Source organism: Podarcis pityusensis (assembly GCF_964106645.2).
Source record: "Podarcis pityusensis genome assembly, chromosome: 15".
Classification (NCBI taxonomy): Eukaryota; Metazoa; Chordata; class Lepidosauria; order Squamata; family Lacertidae; genus Podarcis; species Podarcis pityusensis.
In genome coordinates this window covers 3,117,776-3,134,915 of record NC_138040.1, presented here as the reverse complement: position 1 = coordinate 3,134,915, position 17,140 = coordinate 3,117,776, and the positions used below count along the sequence as shown (strand labels likewise).

At 47.8% G+C, this 17,140-nt stretch overlaps 1 protein-coding gene across 2 annotated transcripts; it reads right to left on the bottom strand.

Moving 5' to 3' along the window:
* Positions 1-4,307: 4,307 nt before the first annotated feature.
* Positions 4,308-17,135, bottom strand: SHPK (sedoheptulokinase). 2 transcript variants are annotated; one of them, XM_080983109.1, is made up of 8 exons: positions 16,999-17,135; positions 16,141-16,353; positions 14,939-15,080; positions 11,723-11,906; positions 11,163-11,315; positions 9,313-9,488; positions 8,206-8,406; positions 4,308-7,667 (listed from the first exon to the last, which is right to left on the bottom strand). In XM_080983109.1, the coding sequence occupies exons 2-8, from the start codon at positions 16,324-16,326 to the stop codon at positions 7,273-7,275; spliced, it is 1,437 nt and encodes a 478-aa protein (XP_080839235.1). In that variant the 5' UTR covers positions 16,327-16,353; positions 16,999-17,135; the 3' UTR covers positions 4,308-7,272. The 2 variants fall into 2 exon arrangements, with proteins under 2 accessions (XP_080839235.1, XP_080839236.1); XM_080983110.1 differs by lacking the exon at positions 16,999-17,135 and adding an exon at positions 16,537-16,801.
* Positions 17,136-17,140: the final 5 nt, after the last annotated feature.

The following is a 17,140-nucleotide window of genomic DNA, read 5'->3' as shown; positions in this document are numbered from 1 at the left end:
TTGCAAGCTTTCCCAATTAAGTTATCTTAACATATTTAGCTAAGGTAAAGGTAAAGGGACCCCTGACCATTAGGTCCAGTCGTGGCCGACTCTGGGGTCGCGGCACTCATCTCGCTTTATTGGCCGAGGGAGCCGGCGTACAGCTTCCGGGTCATGTGGCCAGCAGGACTAAGCCGCTTCTGGTGAACCAGAGCAACGCACGGAAACGCCGTTTACCTTCCCACCTGAGTGGTACCTATTTATCTACTTGCACTTTGATGTGCTTTACCTTCCCGCCTGAGTGGTACCTATTTATCTACTTGCACTTTGATGTGCTTTACCTTCCCGCCTGAGTGGTACCTATTTATCTACTTGCACTTTATGTGCTTTCGAACTGCTAGGTTGGCAGGAGCTGGGACTGAGCAACGGGAGCTCACCCCGTCACGGGGATTCGAACCGCCGACCTTCTGATCGGCAAGTCCTAGGCTCTGTGGTTTAACCCACAGCGCCACCCGCGTCCCAACATATTTAGCTAAACAGTCTTTAAATTTCATCCGCATCGCCCATCTGAGCTGCAAGCAGGATCTGAGCACAAGAGCTCTTTCCCCCTTCCTGCAGTTTCAAGCAACTGGCACTTAGAAGCCCGGCTGCTTTGGACTGCGGAGGCAGAACAACAGCCGTCATGACTAGCAGCCACTGACAGCCTTCTTCTCTTCCTTGAATTTTTCTATTCTTCTTTTAAAGACATCCAGGTTAGTTGCCATCACTGTCTCCTGCATAGCTGTCAACGTTCCCCCTTTTTAAAGGGAAATTCCCTTATTCGGAATAGGATTCCTCACAAGAAAATCTAAAAGTTGACAGCTATGGTCTCCTGCAAAGGGACGCGGGTGGCGCTGTGGGTTAAACCACTGAGCCTAGGACTTGCCGATCAGAAGGTCGGCGGTTCGAATCCCCGCGACGGGATGAGCTCCCGTTGCTCGGTCCCTGCTCCTGCCAACCTAGCAGTTTGAAAGCACGTCAAAGTGCAAGTAGATAAATAGGTACCGCTTCGGCGGGAAGGTAAACGGCGTTTCCGTGCGCTGCTCTGGTTCGCCAGAAGTGGCTTAGTCCTGCTGGTCACATGACCCAGAAGCTGTACGCCGGCTCCCTCAGCCAATAAAGCGAGATGAGCGCCGCAACCCCAGAGTCGGTCACGACTGGACCTAATGGTTAGGGGGTCCCTTTACCTTTGCCTTATGGTCTCCTGCAGAAGGGAGTTCCAGAGTTCATACACTGCGTGAAGAAGGGCTTTATCTGTCCTGAATCTTTCACAAGTTCTAGCATTAGGGGAGAGGAATAAATCCCCCCCCCTCAACCTACTTCCTCCATACCATGCAGAAGTTTTATAAACTCATTTTCATGCTGCCTTTTCTTACTTGCCTTTTCTCTCAACTAAAAGGTTCCAAACGCTCCAATCGTTCCTCGCAGGGCAGTGGCGCCATCCTTCTGATCATTTGCTTGCCCTTTTCTGAATCTTTACCAACCCTGCAATATCCTTTCTGAGGCGACCAGGACTGTCCACATTACTCCGAATGCGGTTGCACCAGAGATTTGTGTAAAGGGTTTATGGTACCATACTTCCAAATCCTTTCCTAATGATCCCTAGCATGGAATTTGCTTTTTTCACAGCTGCCACAAACTGTGCTGTGTGAAGGAAGTCCTTGCTTTTATTTTTATTTTTTTATTTAGAGCATCTGTACCCTGCTCTTCAGCAAAAAGTGGTTCCCAGAGCTCAGGGCCGGATTTAGGTTTGATGAGGCCCTACGCTACTGAAGGTAAAGGGGCCCTTTATATGTCCAGCTGTCCTTTGTCAACAACAAATCGCTGCTGTTTTTTTGTGTTGAATATATGCTATATTGTAATTTGTGGACCCAATAGGTATCTAAAGCCATAACAAAATATGTAGTTTATCAAAGTAATTGTTGAACCGAAATACAATTAAGAAGTATATTAATAGTGAAATACTTAAAAAGTATATTAATAGTGAAATAATTATTAAGCTCCAACTCAAAATGATCGGGGGCCCATTACTTACATCCTAGGAGCCTACACAACACAAAACACTGTTGCTATATGTAGGTGTGTTTTTTTTGTTTTTTTTTATCTTATATTTTGGAAATGTACGTTGGGTTTTTTCCTTTCAATTTTTTGGGCGCCCCCAAGAGACGGGGCCCTAAGCTATAGCATGTTTAGCTTATACATAAATCCGGCACTGCCAGAGCGGCTTACACACAATCTTTTGTCTCTCCTGCATCTTTCAACATTGCGCCTCAATAGATTACCCGAAGTTCCAGTATTCATTAGAGTATTTACTTTCTCCCCATCCTGCATAATCTTCTACACCTCTGTCATGTTCACGGGTTTGGACTAGAACTAGATCATCCTTGTGGTCCATTCAAAGGCTATGAATATTTGAGTGTGTCTGTGCGCGTGTGTCCCTTAACTCACCTTTAAAAATATATATATTATTTTTTCAAAAGCCCCCAAATGCCGTACCCTGCCTTCACGAGAGTGTTGCTGCAGCCCTCATAATAATTTCAGTTAATGTTTTCTGAACTTTTCCCAGCTCATAACAATATCCTTTTGGAAGGTGACTTGATCAGAACTCTCCACAGTATTCCAAGAGTGCTCTTCCTGCATGTTCTATCTACAACAACTCTACAAGGTAGGCCTAATAATAATAATAATAATAATATGGCTATTTATGTATGCCACTACTGCGGCCCGTGTTTGGTTAGCCCCAAAATGGAAAACGAGCGAAGTCCCAACCAAAGAAGGATGGCAACTTAAACTGATGGAATATGCACAGCTTGCGGACCTATCGAATAAGAGAACAAGAAGAACATATCTTTAAAGAAGGTTGGAAAATGTTTATTGAATATATGTAGTAAAATTGTGTATATCTGAAAACGTGGGCAGCATTAAGATAAATTCAACAGTGTAAATAAATTTTGATGGATGTTATTATGGAATACGGAACGGTTTAGTTTATATAAAATATGCAGGCATTTATGATATGCAAAATATACCATGGAAAGAGAAGAAGGGAAGTCATTGATATTTTAAGGTTGTTTAAGTGAACATTTTAAAATGTAAAACAGAAATTTAATAATATATATATATATATATTTACCATTGTAACTCAAAGTGACTTACAGTATAAACAAATACATCCATTAAGACCAGCATAAAGCATGAAGGAATCTAAAAGACAATTCCATTTTCAAAAAGCTGAATTAAGACACCCAAGCACTCAAGAATTCCATAGGTAACCTGGTGAAAAAAGAAGTGGTTTTGCCTGGTGCCTAGATACTATAATCCCCAGTACTGCAAGTTGCCGGGGAATGTGGGTGGGTAAGGAACTGAGAATTGTAATAACAATACTGTAATAACAGTATTGGGACGGTGCAGCTGATGGTAGCAACCGATGGAAGTGAAAAGGACATATCCAAACTGGATTTCATGAGCACTGCAAGCAAACCACCATAGCTCAGTGGCAGAACACCTGTGTTCAGAACCATGAGGACTAGAACCCCAATTTATTTTTAGGGGAAGAGCTGTAGCTCAGTGGCAGAACACCTGCTTTGCATGCAGAAGATCCCAAGTTCGATCCCCGGCATCTCCAGGTAAGGCTGAGACCTTGGAGAGCTTCTGCCGCTGAAGCTAGATGGACCAATGGCCTCTCTCTATAAAACAGCTTCTGGAGTCCCTATTTAAATCAGCCCGTAATTCACAACCATGAGGACTAGAACCTTGATTAGTTTTAGGGGGAAGAGCTGTAGCTCAGAGAGCCTGCTTTGCATGCAGAAGGTCCGTGGTCCAAACCCCAACCCAGGGATAATGCTCCTTGCCCGAAACCCTGAAGAGATGCTGCCAGTCAGTGCAGACAGAACTGAGCTGTATGCACCCCATGGTCTGACTCTGTATAAAGCAGCTTCCAGCTTTCCTAGGAAAGTAAATCGCAGAACTTACAGCTCTCGAAAGGGTCCTCCTTCTGCAACCGGATTCTCGTCTCAGCAAACTTTTCGCGTCCTGCAAGAGCGCCTGAAGCCAAATCGCCTCTTTTTAGGCGTTGGCTGGAGGGGTGGGGGATATCAGAAGCCTGTTTCTCTCTGTGTTTGTAGATTGGACCATACAGTGGCGTTTTTAATAAGCAGGCGGCGGTGATGTGGAGCGCAAACCCGGACTTGAGTGATACAATAATGGAGAAATCGGCCCGGGAAAGCCAAAGCGATTGCTATTCCCAGGAGTCCTCCAGAGGCTTTTTGCAAACAAACAAATCAAATAAATCTTTGCTCAGGATTTTATTCCCCACTCCCCAGCACACTTACAGTTTAGTGGCAGACATTTCACATTTCCTGAGACAATGGAAAAAATACATTTAAATTGCAGCCATCATCTGGGGCTCGAATAGTCACAGGTTTCTGCACAACCACACTCCTTTGCAGCCTACCGTATCCATTCTTTGCTTTGCCTACTTTCGCCTCTGGTCTCCAGAAGGCTGTGCAGAAAGGAAGGTGGCCGCTGGTCTGAAAAGTGTCCCCACCTGTAGTATACAGGACTGAGCGATCATTAAAATCTGATCCTTAGCTAGGAAAGAGGAATGCAGGAGCTAGAGGGAGATGCATCATACTGTGTCATACCATTGGTCCCAGTATTGCTCACACTGACTGGCAGTGTGGCTCTCCGGGGTTTCTGGCAGGGGACATTCCCAGCCCCTACCAGGAGATGCCAGGGATTGAACTCAAGACCCCTTCTGAACCTGGGACCGCTATCACTAAGCTACAGCTCTTCCGTTAAAAAATAAAGCCAAGATTCGAGTCCTCGTGGTTCTGAACTAAAGACTGATTGAACAGGAACAGCTGCCTTCTATTGAACCAGATCACCTAACACAGTATACAGCCTACAGGGACTGGCAGAAGCTTTCCCGAATATTAGGCTGGGGTCCTCTTTCCCAACCCCACCTGGAGACATTAAGGGTGGAATCTGGGACCCTTTCACGCAGAGCACATGCTCTGCCACTGAGCCAGAGCTCTTCCCTTCGAAGGAGGAGAAAAATGGGGCCGTTTAGACTCTGATCTCATCTTCCCGTTTGCATTGGCCCAGCCCCACTGCTGCAGCCAGACTGGTGTCTCGGCTGTTTCCTCCGAGGCAGGCCACGCTTCCAAAGAGCCCTCTGCGGAATAAGTAATTTAAAAAGAAAAAGCGACCGGGAAAAATGACAGAGAGCAGAAATGATAATGGCAGCAATAAAAAAGCAACGAAAATGCACCATTTGTCGCAAAGCTCTCTTGATGGAAGGCTCAAATTGGTGGAGGGAAAGGGGGGAGGTTAGCGACCTGTGCTTTAAAGGGGAGTTTCAGTACTGCTGATGTGTTTTCAAGGCCCATTATCCACACAGGAAGCTACCTTGCCATGAATCAAGCCACTGATCTATCTGGCAAAGCATTACTCTGTTCTGGGATGGGGAATCTTTTTGTGTCTGAAGACCATGCTCCCATCTGAGCAGACCTTCTGGGGTCCACGTGCCAGTGGTGGGCAGAGCAGTGAATGCCACTGTCACCTTTGTACAGATGGCTAGTTTCTACAACCACCTCCACCTCCTTCTATGCTCCATCCAGGCAAGTAGAGGGCATTATCAGAGGGCAAGGACATATTTCTAGTTTGGGGGAGGGGGGAGAGGAAGTTTAAGAGTTAATAGCAGAGCTGGTGGGGGTGTGTTGCTTGGGAAAGAAGGGGTGGGGTCTAGGGAGGGAGTCCCAAGGGCCTGCCAAAGGCCTGGAGGGCTGCATTTGGCCACTGGGCCAAAAGGTGCCAACCCCCACTTTAAACTCTTAAAAGTGTTCCCGCTGCATTTTGCGATGTGTTTGGTGCTTCTCTGATTTGAGAGAAAACAAGTGCAACCCTGTGGACGCTGCATTTGATAAATATATCAAAAATAAAAAACTGGCACCTGCTCATTTAGGACATTTCAGCCAGCCTCTTACACCTAGAACTGTTTCCGTACGTTGACAAGATTCATGGACCCCCTTGAAAACCGTTAAGGGTCTCAGAGCCAGACCTTTTAGCAAAAACCTTTCTCACTTCAATCCTGACATTTACATACACATGGTGCTGGTTTTGACAATCCGCCACTGAAAAGGGTGCTTTTAAATGTTTAGGGTTAGATTAGTAGATTGCATCACTGGTGCGTTGAGAAAACCACGGGTTTTCTCCCTGGGATGGAGGAATTTGATTTGGTGTGCATTTACTGCAAACCAATCAAAGTTGCACTTTCTGGAATGGTTGAGAACCGAAACACAGCTATGCTTCAAAATTTGCACGTATCCAAATGCCATCCAAACTGGAGGGCTATAGATGCCCCATCCCTGAATTTTTAGAGACACAGCTTCCCTCTGGGCTGTTGTTTCCATCTGACTGCTCCCTGCCCCCATATTGTGGCTCCAAGCCCCATTTTCCCTCCCCACTTGGAGAGACATGAGCGAGTGCAGGTGGCCTGGAGAGAGAGGCAAGGACGACAACAGCACAAAAATCAGCACAGGTGAGTTTTCTTATTCCTGTTGCACTGAGACATCTTCAGCCACTACGAACCAGAAATGCTTCTCATATGCAAGGGGGTGGGTGGGTTCCTCTTCAGTATGGGAACCCCCTCCCCAAAAGCTACCAAAGGCAAGAGGAATAACAAACCCGGGGTGTGGGGGGGGGTGTTCTCCACCTCCCAGATTTAATTCTGGAATGTACTGCTGCACAGGGTTTGATCCACCCTGAAGATCTGCAAAAGGAAGGAACCTCTCAAAGGCCCATGGCTGCCATCACAGGCGCCAACAAGGAGTCTGGCGAGATCTGAAGGCATCACTTCCCTGTCCCTATAATAGAATAGCAGATGACTGCAAAAAGAGAGGGATAAATATCTGGTTCCTTTTCGCAATGGAAACACAGAACGGCCTGTATATAACTTGGAGGGGAGGGGGTACAGAATGGGCAACAAAAGTCTTCCCCAAAAAACTTTCAGTGGTGTCTGAGGCCGGCATTAACCCCTCTACTGCCAGGGAGGTGCGGGGAGCAGATAGCTCCAGGAAGGATCTGATTTTTGGGTAGACAGATGGGATTGTTCTGAATCCACTGCATTTTTATTCCGGGGTAGGGGGTGCCTACTCTCTCGCCTTCCCTTTCTCCCTCTGACCCGCAACTTTTGGCCCTCTATGCGTTCACGACCCCTCTTTCCAGAGGAAGTGCTTTCTTGCAGCCCCAAGGTCACTTCCTGCGCAGCATGGCCAAGGCGGCGCCCACGGCTGAATCCACATTTCTCCCATAGAGCACAGGAAATGGATAGGCCTTCTCCACTTCCTGACGCATCACCTCGTTCTTGCCCAGGGCGCTCCCGCTGGCCAGGATCTGCGTGACCCCGGCTTCCTTCAGGTGCTGCGAAGGCAGCATGGAGTGCAAGTTCTGGACCACGCCATGGCACAGCGCCCGAGTCACATGGCCCAGGGAGAGGTCGGAGGCCGCGATCCCCATCACCGAGGCCAACCTTTCCGGCATGTGCCTCTCTCCAAAGATGGTGGGGCAGATGTTGAGGTCGGTGTCCGTTTGGGCCAAGGCAGCGCTGATTATACGTGGGTAGAGATCCGATTCTGGGACTTGGAGTCCTGCAGGAGGAGATTAAAAGGGTTGGGAGAGGAAGACTGATCAAATGACTGAAAGGCCCTCCCATTCCAAAAGAATGGGAGCACCTAAATGAATACCTCAAAAGTCAAGGTTTGAGAACAGAAATCTGGCTGAGTCTGGAATAACCTTGTGAAGCAAAAGGATATGAAAGAGGGATTTATATCTAGATGTTAGGATAGAGATGATATAGAAAACAGGAAAACAGGAAGACACAATGAGAGATAAAGGAGGTGCTGTGGGATTGGTGGAAGTCAATGTCTTGTTGTCGTCGTTTTAGTGTTTATAATATTAACTTGTAAGATATGGATTTGGTTTTTGTTGTTGTTGTTGCTTTATTTAGTTTTTGAATGTTGATTTTTGTGTGTTGTGTATTGTTATTTTTCGATATCTTTCGTGTTGTTGTTGTGTGGGAAATACTAATAAAATGTATATTAAATTATTTTAAAAAAAACCCAAAAAACCACAAATGACTGAAAGGCAGAAGGAGAAGAGAGGTCCCCGTCTTATCCCTTCCTTTACCCAGCTCAGCCATCCACCGCACGAGCATGTTCACAAACGTCGCCACCACATTGCCGCCGTTGAGGGAAGCAGCCACCACCAGGTAGGTGTTGTTGAAGTACGGGTAGTAGGCCAACGGGGAACGAGGGTTCGGCGAATCAGCCGGCTGGAAGCCCGAAGGCATCAGGAGGGTGAGTTGCGCAGAAGTACTGATGTTGAGGACTAGGAGGGGGAGAGGAAGGCAAGCGTTGGAAAACACCCGCTGGGCTCAAATTCTGCTTAAAGAGGCATGTAACACTGGCCTTCAACGGGTGAGGCTGGACCCACAAGGGAGCTTCAACAGGGGTCCTGCATGGCCCCATAAACTCCCTGGAGGGAGGGGAACCTCCATCAGGCACCTCCTGCCCCTGAACTGGGCCAGCTGATCATTATAGCAACTACTGCTACTGTTGCCAGTGTGCTGTAGTGGTTAAGAGTGGTGGACTCGTAATCTGGTGAACCAGGTTCGCTTCCCTGCCACATGCAGCTGCTGGGTGACCTTGGGCCAGTCACACGTCTCTGAAGTCTCTCAGCCCCACTCACCTCACAGAGTGTTTGTTGTGGGGGAGGAAGGGAAAGGAGAATGTTAGCCGCTTTGAGACTCCTCCAGATAGTGATAAAGTGGGATAGCAAATCCGCACTCTTCTTCTTCTTCTACTGTATAGAAATGGGTACCTGTGTTTTTATTTTCCTCCTCTTTCCCTCTCCCTTTTTGCTTGCATCTCACTTTTTTTTTAGGATTGTTAGTTTGAGAGTAGGGGCTGTCTTGTTTTGACTGTATGTAAGCTGCTCTGAGAGTCTTTTCTGCTAAAGAGCAGGTACAGCTGCTCCAAATAAATTACAGTGGTACCTCGGGTTAAGTACTTAATTCGTTCTGGAGGTCCGTTCTTAACCTGAAACTGTTCTTAACCTGAAGCACCACTTTAGCTAATGGGGCCTCCTGCTACCGCCGGAGCACGATTTCAGTTCTCATCCTGAAACAAAGTTCTTAACCCGAGGTACTATTTCTGGGTTAGCGGATTCTGTAACCTGAAGCATATGTAACCCGAGGTACCACTGTATTTCCAGAAGGCTGCTTTGCGCCCCTACCTGCATTTGTGCTGTCGGACATGCAGGAGTACACTGAACACTGGAAGTCCCCCAAGGCGGCCCCGACTTCCGTCCCCTTTGGTATCTGGTGCCACACGTAGGCGGTTTCCCCGGCCAGTTCTCCGGGCTGGACCACTTCAGGAAGCAGGTGGATGGGGAAGTGGGACTCTTTCAGGCTGAAACCAGATGCAGAGGTCAATGGGGAGCCGTCCGGGTTGGAAGGAGAAGGGCCCGGCTAATGGACATGCTTGGAGGGGAGGCGGAAGGAGGGATCTCAGGCTAACACAGCCGTGCAGATTACAGTTGCATCAACTCACTGCTCAAATTATGGGGGAGAAGGTAGAAGGGGAGGCCCTTGGTGGAAGCCAGAAACCAGAAAAGTTAGGAACCTCAAGCCTAGGAAGCAAATGCGGCCCTCCGTGCCTCTCTTTCCGGCCCTCAAACCTCTCCCCTGGCAACACCTTCACCAGGCCTGCTTTGTATCCTCACTGAGGGTTTTTGCCAAGCTGGGAAATGTCCTTGACCTCTATTAGTGCCTTTTGCTTGCTTTAATGGAGAATAAAGGTAAAGGGACCCCTGACCATTAGGTCCAGTCGTGGCCGACTCTGGGGTTGCGGCGCTCATCCCGCTTTACTGGCTGAGGGAGCTGGCGTACAGCTTCCGGGTCATGTGGCCAGCATGACTAAGCCGCTTCTGGCGAACCAGAGCAGCGCACGGAAACGCCGTTTACCTTCCCGCCGGAATGGTACCTATTTATCTACTTGCACTTTGACATGCTTTCGAACTGCTAGGTTGGCAGGAGCAGGGACCGAGCAACGGGAGCTCATCCTGTTGCAGGGATTCGAACCGCCGACCTTCTGATCGGCAAGTCCTAGGCTCTGTAGTTTAACCCACAGCGCCACCCGCTGATGGAGAATAGAAACGCTAAAATTTACATTTGTTGCTTCGTCTGCTTTTGCCTCTGGCCAAGCCCACCACTGGCAATGCTGCCCCTGGGCTGGGGCAATGGGAGTTGGAGGCCAACAAAATCTGGAAGGTCACAGCTTCCCCGCAAAGGGTTCCAGATCCGCTTTCCTTGTCAGCAGCGCAAGTCTAGGAACACCTGCCCACATTCCCCAGCGATATGGGGCTGATTATCCTGGCACCTACCTTGCAGGACTGTTGTTAAGAAAATGTATGGGTGGTACTTTAAAAACATGCACAGACATGCTAGATAAATCGATCTACTGTCCTTAAAAAGCAGAGTGCTGTGTGTGGACACACCGCTCCAAGGGTTAACCCTTCAGAAAGTTTAAAACACACACAAGCAGTTAGACCCAGCAAGCACCCCTTGGACAACCCCAACCCTGTCACGGCCACCATACGCTTCTGTTGCCACACCAGGTTAGCCCCGGAAACACACACAAGCCAAACCCAAGTTGTCCGCAACCTTGAGTCGGATTTAGGAAGCGGATTCTATCTTCCCTGGCAGGGTTGTGCATGGGAGAATCTTCCCTTCGGGGAGTCAGCTGGAGGCCTCAGACGCCTGTCCCTGAAAAGAGCAAACCCGGCCACTTCAAACAGCAGCTAACACAGCTTTTCTGGGTGGAGGGGGAATGATGGTCACTAATATAGTGTTTTCAGTCCGTCAAGGGGTTGGATTTTTAAAAATGAAAGGCGTTTCTGGTTTGCTAGAGAAGTTGCTCCTGATTCACTTACAAAATAAAATAAAATTGAATTGGTGGGGGGGAGGGGGAATCTAAGAAAAGACATTCCCCCTTCTCTCATAGGGGGAATCGGAAAATTAAATAATGACACACACACCCCGCTTCGTAATAGTGGCTTCATCTGAGTCCACAGCGCTAACTTACATGTCCATATTCCAGCTTTTGCTGGTGGTGTTGAAGTAGCCCCAGCTGGCTGCGTTCTGGACAGACATCTGTGGCTTTTCCTGGCCACATAGCATGGCCACAACGTAGTCTTGGATGGTGCCGGCAGCATCATAACGCTTCAGGAAATCTGGGCTGTCCAATAAACATACAAACAAAAAGTTGATGTACCTGGGCATCTGCTGGTTAATACACCTTTTAATTTGTGACTGACTCTGGGTGGAAAAAGCGACTTGTATACAATGAAAGAGAACTCTCTCTCTTCCTCCAAGAAACTCAAAGCATTTTTTCCCCCACCCAAATTTCTGATCCACAGAACAGCCCTGCGAAGTAGGTTAGGCCAAGAGAGCGAATGTGCAACTGACTCAAGGTCGCCCGTGAACTTTCCTGGTCTGAGTCCCACCACTGTACCCAATTGCTTCTCCCCCCATGACTGAACCCACCAGGAAGGCCACCCCGGCCTCTGGCTGCACATAAATCATCACGGAATCACAGGCGCCAAAGCAAGATGCAGAAGCTGAAGCAGGAAGGGGCAGCAGTACCTGTTTTTCAAGTACCAGTAGATTGTGGCGCAGCCGAAGCCCGTGGCCACGCTGAGGTGCGACTGCGGCTGAGGCAGTGAGGACAGGAAGGGGCTGCTGCAGCGGCCATCTTGCCATGTGATCAGGTGACTGACCTCTTCAGGCTCAAACGTCCACCCGTGCCCGCTTTCGAGCCACTTGCAACCTGGAACGGGAAGAGAGAGCTGGTGAAGGAGGACCTGTTAGCCTGGTGTGGCTCATTCAAAGCGACCCAGACCATCCCGAGTTGTGTTTATCCATCCATGTCTCCTCCAAAAGCACTGTGTCTGCACAGTGGAGCCAAGGACCCCCACCGGGGGAGGGGGGAAAAGCTGGGGCATTCCATTTGCCCCCAAGTTAGCAGAATGATTCCCTATCTTCCTCCCCAGACAACACTGTCCCAATAAACTCTTCCATTCTGCAAATTCCAAGCACTGAGGCTTGCAAAGTCCATTGCTGAAATATAGTGACTTGCACCCAGCAAGAACCTCCTGGCGTCTTGAGAGGGATGGGTGGAAAGCAGGGCCGTTTTGTTGGCTCTGCAAAGACACCAGCTCCTTTGGGCTTCTCCAGCGGTCAACAGACAATACATATTCATCATGCTGCGGCAGAGGTAGATGAGAAGCAGGGCCCCTCCATTGGCTCAGCTGAGAGACCAGCTCCATTGGGTTCCTCCCCTCTCTGAATGGTTTCCATCCCAACTGGTCATCGTGAGAACTGCATGAACTTTAGAACTGGTGTGCTTGTTTTTCTCTACAAGCAGAACACCGCTTCCGATTACCGTATTTTTTGCTCTATAAGACTCACTTTTTCCCTCCTAAAAAGTAAGGGGGAAAGTGCGTGCGTCTTATGGAGCGAATGCAGGCTGCGCAGCTATCCCAGAAGCCAGAACAGCAGGAGGGATTGCTGCTTTCACTGCACAGCGATCCCTCTTGCTGTTCTGGCTTCTGAGATTCAGAATATTTTTTTTCTTGTTTTCCTCCTCCAAAAACTAGGTGCGTAGTCTGGCGCGTCTTATAGAGCGAAAAATATGGTATGTTGGAAACCAGGTATCGCCTAGCCCTCACACACATTGTGATTCGTGATATATTGCCAGCTCAAATATTATAAGAAACAGTTATCACGATGTAAACTTCAAACCGGTTTTGGACAATATATCAATATATTGCCCAGTCCTACTGGCTGGCAGCAGCTCTCCAGGGTTTCAGACAGGCTTATTTCCCAGTCCTATCTGGAGACCCCAGGGATCGTACCAGGGACCTTCTACATGCAAAGCAGATGTTCAAATCCTGAGCTACGGCCCTTCCCTGCGCACAAAACCAACCCACTGGTATAATGGTGTTAAGGGCAATCCTCTTTTGCGGAACTACATTGCCTGAATTTTCGGGAGATGCTTAGCTCTTCAGACATTAGATAAATGAAGATTAAAACCACAGAAAAGCAAAAAAAAGAAAAGAAAATCTATCTCATTTCTTTCTCTTGACCTTTCTTTTGTTTTCCATATAAAAAGTTGCTTTCAACCACGCTGGGTTATCCCTCCCTTCCCATTTATCTCTTCCTAACATGAAAATGGCCTTTTTGAAAGGACATTAATGGTAATCAGTTAAAAACAAAACAAAAAAGATAAAAATCATCATTTACAGCAAAGAAGATGTGATTTTGGCTAATCCACTCAGGAGAAGGGAGAAAGAGAAATTGCATCCATTTACATCTGGGCAGAGGTCAAAACCAAACACTCATGGCCTTGGAGAAAGGTAAAAATTAAGCGTTTCCACTCAAAAGCACAGGCAAATAGTGACATCCAGATTTTATTTTATCTTACGTCCGCCCCCCACAGGAAATCTAGAAAACAGAGCAAGTTTGTCTGTCAACCTAATAGCCATTTCTGATTGCTTTAGCATTCCAGGAATAAAATCGCTTGGGAACCCTGCTAGGCCATTAAAGACCACATTCATCTCTGACAAGCAGCAGCTAATTCTTTCAGGGAATCGGTCCCCACGACCCGATCTGCCTTTCTGACGGGAGAGAGACTTTCTGCAGGCAATGGCTTCTCCACCTGCCTTGCCCCTCCGGTCCCAGACCGTGGCTTTGAGAACAGCACAAGCCGCTGGGAAGAGAGGAGTTCAGGGATAGTTTTTAAAAATAATTTTACAAGTTGTGGGTCCTTGTTTCTCAGTTTGGTCCTTTTACGTGGTTTTGTACATTTTCTGGCATTTTATGCATTGTGATTTGCTGTTATTTTATTGCTGTTATTTTACTATTATTGATTTTATTGATTTATTAGTAATTCTTTATTGTAATTGATAAGCGTAAACTGTTTCTTATTTGCTGGCGCTTAATTGTACTGTTTACTATTGGATTCCAATGGATTCTTGAATATTGCTTTATTTGACAAAAGTTCCTTATTTTAAAGTTATTGTGACTTTTTATACAGGATCTGAATGTTACTATAAATGTTTGCTTATTATTTTTATGTGTGTTGGAAGCCGCCCAGAGTGGCAGGAGCAACCCAGACAGATGGGTTAATAAAAATTATCATCAACATCATCATGGTTCCTCTAGGGAATATTTATCATTCTGAGGGCCACATGCCCTTCTGGGATGCTTTCCGGTGGCCAGGTACCAGTGCTGGGAGGGACCACAGGCAAAAATGGGCGGAGTAGCAGGCTTGCTTCTTCAAACCTCCCTCTGTCTAGGCATGCAAGAGACATTATCAGAGTTCAAGGATGCATTTCCAGCCAGGCAAAATCACTCAAGGAGGATGCAAAGCTAGACCAGTACTGAGGTTCTCATCTCCGGATTTACACTATCATTGCCAACAGTCCTTAACCTCCCCTCTGTGAATTTCTCCAGTGCTTTTTAATGACTTTGAGAGGGAAAAAGAACACAAAAGAAAAGAGAACATGTATACACACACATTCACACATGTGAATACAGTGTAAGGAAAGTCCTGAATATCTTTGCTTTTATTCATTCTGACACAATCTTAGGTTCAATCTGCCTGGGGGTTGGGGTTGTTTTTTCCCCTGCACCATTTTGTTAGAATGTGGGAATAGGGAGATATTAGGCTTGAAAATGTTAAGTTTTGATTCTTTTTTTTTAATGCTTGCATTTTTAAATAGGATGCCACCACAGAAGTGTTGAGGAAGGAGTGGTGCTGGATTTGGAAAGGAGGATTCTGCAAACCAGCTCTCTCACCTTGACCTGTTTTCCAAAACACGACTCCGTGCATTTGTCCAGAAACGCCAATGCGGCAAACCCTTCCCAGGAGTTGCTGGGGGAGACCAGCGAGGCAGTCATTCAAGGCAGCGACAATTTTGCGGACATCTTGCTCGTTCCCCTGCATGAGCAGAGAGAGAGAGAGAGAGAGAGAGAGAGAGAGAGAGAGAGAGAGAGAGTCCATAGGGAATGAAGCTTGGAAGCAGTTTTACCTGCTTTCTGTGATAGCAAAGCAGCTCCCATCTTGGCATGCCAGATTTATTTTAGAAGAAGTGCTCTATCAGTTGGATCAACGGCTGTTGAATGTAGAGGAGCTCTAGCAGGGGGAGAAGCATGGCAACTTAAGTCCACAGCCTCCTCTGAACCCCAATGGACTTGGGGAGGGCCCATAACTCAGTGGCAGAGCATCCACTTTGCATGCAGAAGGTCGCGGGTTCAATCCTGGCCTCTCCAGCCAAGGGTGGGAAGACTCCCTGCCTGAATCCATGGAGAGCCAATATACCAGTCAATGAAGATTATACTGAGCTAGATGGAGCAATGGTCTGGTTCAGTATAACGCAGCTTCCAGTGTTCTTGAGAACGCAACGCTGGATCAAACCAAAGGTCCCTCTGATCCATCTTGCAAGATCGGACCAAAGGTTGATTTAGTCTAGCCTCCTGTGTTCCACCTAGGGACGCGGGTGGCGCTGTGGGTTAAACCACAGAGCCTAGAACTTGACGATCAGAAGGTCGGCAGTTCAAATCCCCGCGACGGGGTGAGCTCCCGTTGATCGGTCCCAGCTCCTGTCAACCTAGCAGTTCGAAAGCACGTCAAAGTGCAAGTAGATAAATAGGTACAGCTCCGGCGGGAAGGTAAACGGCGTTTCCATGCGCTGCTCTGGCTCGCCAGAAGCAGCTTTGTCATGCTGGCCACATGACCTGGAAGCTGTACGCTGGCTCCCTCGGCCAATAAAGCGAGATGAGCGCTGCAACCCCAGAGTCGGTCACGACTGGACCTAATGGTCAGGGGTCCCTTTACCTTTACCTGTGTTCCACCACAGCCTACAGGATGCTATAGGGAAGCCCACAATGTGCTGCTGGTATTCAAAGGTAGACTGCTCCTGCACTTGAAGGTTCCATGGGCCACTCACGACAAATAACCACCCAATTGATTTCCATTAATTTATCTCATCCTCTTTCACCTGTGGCCCGGCACTGGGGCTGTCCACCTGAGCCCGGGTTTCCCTGGCGCAGCTTGCGATCACGGTGGGTCCCTGCTCCATCTCTTGCAGCAGGATGGTTTTCACCGATGAAGTGCCCAAGTCGATCCCCAGGACGCAGGCCGCCATGGCAGGATTCAAACCCTTGTCTTGAATTTTGGGAGGCATCTTCCTTATACAAAACCACCTGGATCACTGCAGGGAAGGAAAGGGATGGTTTTGATGCTGTACAAGAGTGCAAAGCTATAATCTATTACGTGATGTTGAGTAAGCCCAACTGATCAATGCAGCTTACTCCTGAGTAAACTTTTATTGAATGGTGCCACCACCTATGCTATTTCTATTTAATTACTGTACAGTAACAAACCTGTATCCTACCTTGCCTGTGCGAGAGGTAGCTTACAACGAAGCCAATAAAAGAATATAAGAACAAAACTAATTAAAATACAATTTAGAGGGAGGGAGTAAAACAGGTAGGTAAATCAATGCAAAAGAGGCTAAACGCTTGTCGCTGCTAACAACCCCTCCAACCTTAAAATGGGAGCAGAGTTAAGACGATGGGGCTAAAATACGAAGTAAAAAAAGCAGATCAATGCAGAATCGGGTTGAAGAAAGTGAACTTTGGACCAATGTCCGAGGGGTGCGCGCCACACCCAAGATGGCGACCTCAGGACGCGACCGCCATCTTGGGTGTGTCGTTCCCCTTCAGGTGCTCGATGTGGGTACGATGTGGGAAGTACAGTACGACGCACCGAAGGTGGCGGCCGCCATCTTGGGCGTGTCAGCTGCCTTCTTTCAGACCCGCCTTACTTCCTCACTGGAGACCTTCCCCAAGCTTACCTTACTTCACAGGTGTCCTCAAATCACTGCTTCGCCTGAGAGGGCGGGAAAGAGAAACCCACAAAAAGATTTCACAAGCCAGGAAGGAGAGAGGGGGCGGGGGGAAAGCGAGGACTTTGCCACACCCAAGATGGCCGCCGAG